This window comes from Arachis duranensis, chromosome 10 (genome assembly GCF_000817695.3).
Source record: "Arachis duranensis cultivar V14167 chromosome 10, aradu.V14167.gnm2.J7QH, whole genome shotgun sequence".
Taxonomy (NCBI): Eukaryota; Viridiplantae; Streptophyta; class Magnoliopsida; order Fabales; family Fabaceae; genus Arachis; species Arachis duranensis.
In genome coordinates, this window is record NC_029781.3 from 104,739,712 (window position 1) to 104,747,854 (window position 8,143).

An 8,143-nucleotide genomic window follows, 5' to 3' on the forward strand; every position below is an offset into this window, starting at 1 on the left:
AATATATATCTAGCCTTAAAACACATGGTAATAAGCAAATCATTTTACATATATATAAAAACATAAACGTCTATAGTTACTACTCAAACATGCATTAAATGTGCCATAGAAGTAAAAAACTTGTTTGAATGAACTTTTATGAAAATCTTTTTTTAAGTTATTTTTTAATTAAAAAAATAATTTTATGTTTAAATATAACAATATAAATATTTTTTATTTATTTATTAGGTTAAAAGTATACCTTTTAAAGTAAAAAATATTTTTTTCAAATATGTAAATTATAATTTTTAAAAAAAGATTTTTTTATTTTTTTAGTATTTTTATTTTTACTATTAAGCCAAAAATACTAAAAAATAAAAAAAATGGATTTTTTTTAACTTAATAACATCTAAACAAACTTATAAATAATTCCGAAGAGATAATTTGTAATTTTTACCAACACTACTTAATTTTTTACAATCTCTCACCACAAAGACATATAAATTAAACAGTGAGAAAAAAAATAAAATATAAAATCCACATTCTTTCATCTCCCATAGTTGTTTCCATCGAAAATTAGACATGGCATTTTGTTTATAGAACTTCATGTTCCTAATATTTCACAACACAATAAATACGATTATGACGTGTTTTTTTTTTTTTCTACACATATTTCTTCAAAGTTCAAACTTCAATGGTTTAATTTTTTCTCCCCTTCAATAAATAGAGAGTGCATCGAATGGATCAAGCAATGAGTTCCATCACTTGTTGCACAAAATGTCAAATTGCATTCATTTAATTCATTTATTATTATTTATTTATTTTTGTTATCATTCTTTTTCATAGTCGCACGTTTTCAAAGTTAATTAATTTAGAATTTAAGACATATTTATACTAGAAAATTAGAAATTCGTTGATATGAATTAAAGGTTTGGCTAACTTATATTTTACAGACACATGAAATATTTAAAATATTTTATTAATAATACCCTTAACATATATGTTTACGAACATGTTAGGTAAATTCATGTATTATTCTATCAATTTTAATTTGTTAACTTATAATTTGCTAAATGATAGAAATATATTAATCATTATCTTTGATGAGGAAAATTCACCAACAATTGTTATTAATATTTATGCTATGGAGCTTGTTATTGTGAAGTAATATTTTTATAATTAATGATAAAATGTCATAATAAACTAATAATAAAAAGTTGCAAATAGTGAATTATTCTTGAATTGGTCGAATTTATTTAAAATATATATTATTAAAAATATTATTTTCATTAGTCAAATTATATTATTTCAATCGTGTATTATTATATTATCAAACAGTAAATAATTTTCAAATTTTAATTAAAAAAATCATATTGTACCATAATCCTGATACCATGTTAAAAACAAGAGACTAAATTAGAAAAAAAAATTTGTATATTATTGAGTATATTCAAGTTGTCTGAAATGATACAATATAAAAATATATTTATAGGTGTTAAAAGAATCATAATAATAAAAATGTAATATTCTATAATAAATATTCATATATACTAAATAATTCTAATTGATCATAATTAATCCTAATTATATTCTAACACATATAAAGCACATAGATTTGACATTTCCTTGTTATTTTACTAAATTAAATTCTCTTCTCTCAAGGTTATTAGGCAAAGTAGCACTGGTTACCGGTGGAGCCTGTGGCATTGGAGAAAGCATCACACGCATTTTTCACATCCATGGTGCAAAAATTTGCATAGCTGATATTCAAGATGATATTGGAAAAAAGGTTTGTGAATCCCTTGGTGGTGAAGAAAATGTTTGTTTCTTCCATTGTGACGTGGCATCGGAGGATGACGTCAGCCGTGCGATCGACTTCACCGTCGTGAAATTCGGTACTGTTGACATTGTAGTCAACAATGCCGGAATTTCAGGCTCGCCTTGTCCCGATATCCGCCATGCAGATTTATCAGAATTCGAGAAAGTATTCAACATTAACGTAAAAGGAGTATTCCATGGAATGAAACACGCCGCTAGAATAATGATCCCGCGAAAAACGGGATCAATTATTTCTCTAGCGAGCGTGTCTAGTACTACAGGGGGCCTAGGGCCTCATGCATACACGGGCTCAAAACACGCAGTTTTGGGCCTTACAAAAAACGTTGCGGCCGAATTAGGAAAATTTGGAATAAGAGTGAATTGTGTGTCGCCGTATGGCGTTCTTACAGATCTAGCTCTAGCTCACTTGCCGGAGGAGGAGCGAACGGAGGATGCTAAAACCGGTTTTTGCGCATTTGTTGCGAAAAATGCTAACTTACAAGGAGTGGAATTTACCAAAGATGATGTAGCTAATGCTGTACTCTTCTTGGCTAGTGATGAAGCAAAATATATAAGTGGAGCTAATTTGATGCTTGATGGAGGCTTTACTAGTGTAAATCACTCTCTCAAAGTGTTTAGAAGTTAATATGCTTCACATGTAGTTGTTTTTGTGTGAAATTGTTCGTTGAGAACCGTTAGATAATAATTTAGTCAAACATGTTAAATTATTTAACGATTTTTAACTATCAACTTTATATGAAAATAATTATGCGTGAGTCTTCACTATGTTGTAAACATAGCTATATGCAATGGCAAATGACTCACACAGGTGTAACTGATTTCATACGAAATTGATAACTAAAATTCGTTAAATAATAATTTAGTCAAATATATTAAAGTATCTAACAATTTTCAACTAACAACTTCATATTAAAATAACTGCATATAAATTTTTATCTTACGTGGCATTTGTTTTTTCCCCTAAAATTTCATGTTTGAATTTCTTTTTGTGCACAAGAAAAAACATGACATTTGTGTTCGAGTATATTTTTAACTAATTAGTTGTTGTATGTAATGATTTAATTGAGATTTTCTAATTGAAGTTACTTATTTTATTCAAATACATAAACTTAAACTTTTTTTTTGGAATTATTTCGTAAATATTATACCTTTTAAAGAAGGGAAAAATTCAGATGAAGTCGACTTCACGTGAAGTTGATACTTGAGAACCATTAGATGATTTAATTGATTTGACTAAATTTTCATCTAACGGCTTTTAGATATCAACTTTACGTACACCTAATAGTTTTCACCTTTAAAAAATTACTTTCTAACTCATTTATATAACTCTATTATAACAGTGTAAAAGTCAATATCAAGCTCTTGCTAATTGTTTTACGTTAGAATACTAGCAACAAATTTAATCCAAATAAATATGGTATTGATTATTAAAATATATTTGTCATTTATGTTTAAATTATATTTTTGAGCCATTTGAATAAACTTCTATGACAGAGGTAGAAATTTTCTAACAAATATAATTTTTATTTTTAATACTCGAATTTTAGATGACTAATTCAAAGACTTGTTTTTTCTCAAATATGTTGGAATAGTTTTTGTATTCAAAACTAAAGGAGAAGGTGATAAGCCATAAGGCAACGCCACAAGCACATGTTTTTAATATTAGTAAACACCATTTGATGATGTCTAAAGTTGTTTTTGCTTGCAATACAACTTTAAATATGAGAAAATGATAATAGATACATGATATTTTATTTCGTAAACATTTAAGTATTTGAAAATTAAAAAATATATTTAAGTTTTTTATTTTCTTAAAATTTAAACATTTAAATCTCTCCATTCATTTGGATTGTAAAATTAATGAAAAAATTTGATGTAAACACCATTTTACAGATGTGATCATTACAGTATATGACGTGAATGGTTTAAAAAAAGTCCCTAAACACTAAAATGCCATAATAGTCACATTTGCAAAACAGTGTTTTTTCGTTATATTTCATAAGTTCATATGAAAAGAGAAATTTAGGTATCAAAATTTTGAGAATATTAAGAATTTAAATATATTTTTTAATTTTAAAAAATTTAAATATTTATGAAATAAACTAAGATTTATTTGTCCTTTTTTCTTTAAATATTGACTTTTGTTATATATAGAAAATTATTCGATTAATTATTTTTTTACAAAAACAAAAACTTTGATTTAAAGAAATAGAAATTTAAACTGCACTTATGTATTGTGAAAAAAAAACCATAACATTTATATCTGAAAAGACAAATAAATTTATTTATGTTGGACTATAAAACAAGAGACGAAAAATATTAAAAAATTATTAAAATTTATTATTTTTAATAATTATTTTTAGTTATTAATTTAGTTTTTTTAGTTTAATAATTTAATAATATATTTTATCTTATATTTTTTAAATATTGATAGTTAATAATGACAAAAACAATAAATTATAATACTCCTATAGCATTTTTCACAAAGAAAGGTATACTTTTCAATTACATTAAAATCAAAGATAAAACAAATTTACATAATCTTAAAATGTAGAATCAAAGATAAATTTAAGTTTTTTTTAATTTTTAAAAATAAAAAATACTATTTGTATACTAAAATTAATCATTATATATTTTATTTAACTTATTTTTAATGTATATTTTATATAATAAAAAATTTTCTTCTTCGAATAAATTTAAACTCTTTTTAGCAAAACTAATTAACATATATTAAATAAATAAATAACACATATATATAATATTTTTTTATTGTTTACACTCTTTTTAGCAAAACTAATTAACATATATTAAATAAATAAATAACACATATATATAATATTTTTTTATTGTTTACGATATCTTTAACTTAACAAGTTAAAAATTAATTTGTTAATTACTTACTTAAGCCGATAAATAAATTGACTATTCGGCCAGATTTGCCGGCTATGTATCATTATTCTTTCAAGAGAAAATAAATAATTTTTTATTTGTTTGATGGAAGAGTGTAGAAAAAAAAGGTAAAGGCGGTTTGAATGTTTGACTATCCAGATTTTTTTTTTTTACCAAAGTCCGAACCCGGCCCATTACTGAAAGAGCTTCTTCTCTCTCACTTTATCGTTTTCGTTTCTTTAATCTCTTCCTTCAATTTCCGCTTCCTCTTCTTCTTTCTTCAAACTACCATTACACCAAGGTTTTCTTCTTTCTTTCTTTCTTTCCTTTTTTTACCTTCATAGAAATTTCTCTGCTTCTTGTTTATTGTCTTCATTAGTTAAAATTGTATCGTTGTTTGTTTTTTATTCTTTTTCATCTTCTATATTCTTTATCTGATGCTATCAATTGTAGAAATTTGTTTATCAATGATCAAGGCTTTGATTGCTCCGAATTGTTTTGTTCATTTTACTGATGAATATTTCATTTTTCATAATGTATTTTTTGAGCGAACATTTTGTTTGACGTGCAATTTTACCCGATACAATTTGAGGAATTGCAAATTTATTCGGGTAAGGGTTTGAAGGGAAAGTGTAGGGTTTAAGGTTGTGGAAGAAATTGCATAGGTATCATAGAAACAAGGAGCACCATTGCTCAGCTTGTGCCTTGCCTTGGAAAAGAAAATGAAAAGAAAATTTGCAATTAGGTGTAGATATGTTGCTGTAAATATAATGCTATGTGATTGATTGACTTCTTGTTATGCAGAAATTGAAAACGGTTTGTGTTTTCTATTTTACTTTTGTGAAATTTTCAATTTTCTCTTATATATGTGTGTGCTCCTACTCTTATCTTATCTGTGCAACATAGCTTTTAACCCTGTCAATCCGAATTATGAACTTGCTGATAAAGTGAGCTAGGCTGTATCTAGTTCCAGCTCATAATCCATGGTGGTATGTTTTGATAGGTTCTCCTCATCTTGGTAGATACAAAAGGATATGGCACCTCAATTGGTTGCAGCCTCCTGTGGCTTATCTTCTTCACATCTTTGCCATCCTCATGTTCCTCCTATCAGGTATTCCCTTTCCTTCTCCGAAATCCACAGTATCCCCTTGGTGTATTTCTTTTTTAATTACAACAAATCACTATTATTGTTTTTGATGTTTTGTTTGATGATGTTGTTTGTATGTGTCTTTTTTTTTTTAAAAAGTTTAATGGTGTCTTTGGCAATTCTCATGTTTCAAAATCCAATGGAGATAAATCTTTATTGATGAACAACTTTGGAAACAGATTTTTTTAGGAAGTAAAAGGAATTCGATTTCCTAGCCTGAGATATGCCAAATAAAAAGAAACATATCCCAACTTAGTTGCCTCTTCCCGCAGCCACCTATGTATCTGAAAGTCTTGTTCTATCACCATGCCTAACATCAGGAGAACATAGGTTGAGGCTTTGAGTAGATGGGTTTTATTTATCGTTGATGTCATGGAACTTAAAACATATTGGGTTATACTAAGTCCATCTCATTTGCCAGCACTTCTATTGATACTACGGGGCCAAAGGCCTACTATCTCCACGATAAGATAAATTGGTCCTGCCCAGGGTTTTTTGCTCTGATCAGCTAGTAATTAGTATTTAAAAATTCTTCACTGTTTTTGTATGCAAAATTCATGGTTTTGTTGGTTCTATCCAGGAGTAGAGTTTTGAGTCCAAAAGGCACTGCTATCAACTTGAAAAAGAGTCATGGCATGTCTCTTCCAGCCATTTCTTTGGGTAAGTGAGCGCTTCTGTACCCAGCTTTCCTGGTATTTGTTGTGATGTTATGTTTGAACCCAATAATATCAATTCAATGAAATATTACATCTTGTCTAGCTATAGCAACAGTGATATGGGAGGACTTCTGTAACTTCACATTGGTTTTGGCTTAATTAATTATTGCAGGAGCCTTATTATGGTGCAACATTCATTTATCTCAATGTTAAATAATAAATACATAATAGAGGATGTTGGTCTGAAAGTGGTAGTTCTATCACGCGCCTGTGTTTAGTCGCAGATTTGCAATGCTTCTAAAAATACTGAGTATTAAAAATCCCTACTTTTGATTTCAGGAAGAACATATATCCCATTGTTGACTGCTGTTCCAAGGAAAACAGATAAGCCATCACTGATTGCTGCTTTGGGAAAAACATATGCCGCACTGACAGCTGATTCATCCACATATTTTTCCGGTGACCGAGATCATCTCACACTCAAAACTCCTACATCTCGTGGATCCAATTCGAAGATCCGTGGTCAAGCATACATATATCATTCTTCTGGCTTTCGAATCCCTGCAAATGCAGAGAAGCCAGAATGGTGGTGGAGGACACTATGTTGTATTCCCTATCTAATTGCATTGCAGATGTCTGCAACTGGGTTTTATCTTGAACCTTTACTCGAAAAATTCCCACTTTTCCAAAATCTGATCTACTATATCCCCGGAGCCGTCAACAGACTACCAACCTGGTTCCCCATACTCTATTGCTATTTGGCCATCATTGGAGTTGTAAAGAACAGTAGATTTCCCCTTCTCTTCAGGTACCATGTAATGATGGGAATGCTACTCGAAATCGCGCAGCAGATATTCTGGGTCACGTGCAATTTCGTGCCACTTATACACTTCAAAGGGACACTTGGTATGTATTATTGGGGTGGTGTGGCTTTGGCATATATTCTCATATTGGGAGAGTGTATAAGGTGTGCACTTCTGGGTACCTTTGTGAAGATCCCTGTTATTAGTGAATCAGCATTCATTCATTCTCTATATGGTTTAGGATTAAGGTAGTGTTGTGAGTGATCAAGAAAGAGAGAGCATAATGTACTTGTATGTGGATTTTGCAGCTGAAAGCAAGGATGTTATGGTTGGTTTGACTTTCTTCCATTACAGTTACAATATGAATGGTCAAATAGATGAGGGGCTATATATTCTTTCTGATAGAGAATCCAGTTTTCTCTTGTTTTTCTTGCTCTGAGGGACAAGCTCACAAGCCTTTCTTCCCCCTCATTTGAATTTAAATTGAACCTAAATTCAGTTTAGATAAATGATAAGAATATAAGATACCTTAAATGAAGTTGAATGATTGAATTGGCTTGTAAATACATGCTGCTTTGTGCACGTTTCTATTATGGTAATTTCCATATATTTTGGGTGCGTTCGTGAAACTTCATTAAATTAAATTTACCTTAATAATTGTTTATTTGTAGAATTATTTTTGTATAATCAATTAAGAATAAATAATTCTTGTTCAGGTGGTAAGAAAGCAAGTTACTTTGGTATAGTAAAACTACTAAACAAGAAATAAAATATTTTTGTAAATACTAGTGTATTAATTAACAGGTATAATGTATCTGTTAATTTATTAT

At 28.8% G+C, this 8,143-nt stretch overlaps 2 protein-coding genes across 2 annotated transcripts in view; both read left to right on the top strand.

Annotated features, from left to right (window-relative positions):
• LOC107471843 ((+)-borneol dehydrogenase 2) overlaps positions 1-2,918 on the top strand; it is a 4,792-nt gene extending 1,874 nt beyond the window's left edge. The window contains exon 2 of the mRNA XM_016091348.3: positions 1,642-2,918. Coding sequence (XP_015946834.1) covers positions 1,642-2,443 — 802 coding nt within the window. The 3' untranslated portion in view covers positions 2,444-2,918. The remainder of the gene's footprint in view (positions 1-1,641) is intronic.
• Positions 2,919-4,894: 1,976 nt separating this feature from the next.
• On the top strand, positions 4,895-7,722 carry LOC107471983 (protein TIC 20-IV, chloroplastic). The gene is made up of 4 exons (XM_052254937.1): positions 4,895-5,008; positions 5,711-5,818; positions 6,435-6,514; positions 6,850-7,722. Exons 2-4 carry the CDS (start codon positions 5,742-5,744, stop codon positions 7,563-7,565), a joined length of 873 nt encoding a protein of 290 aa, XP_052110897.1. The 5' UTR covers positions 4,895-5,008; positions 5,711-5,741; the 3' UTR covers positions 7,566-7,722.
• Positions 7,723-8,143: the final 421 nt, after the last annotated feature.

Bases quoted from the DNA above. Each gene is read 5' to 3' on its own strand.
- LOC107471983 (XM_052254937.1), top strand. From the start codon at position 5,742: ATGGCACCTCAATTGGTTGCAGCCTCCTGTGGCTTATCTTCTTCACAT. The intron at 5,819-6,434 runs GTATTCCCTTTC...GGTTCTATCCAG, and splicing joins CCTCATGTTCCTCCTATCAG to GAGTAGAGTTTTGAGTCCAA. The intron at 6,515-6,849 runs GTAAGTGAGCGC...TTTTGATTTCAG, and splicing joins TCTTCCAGCCATTTCTTTGG to GAAGAACATATATCCCATTG.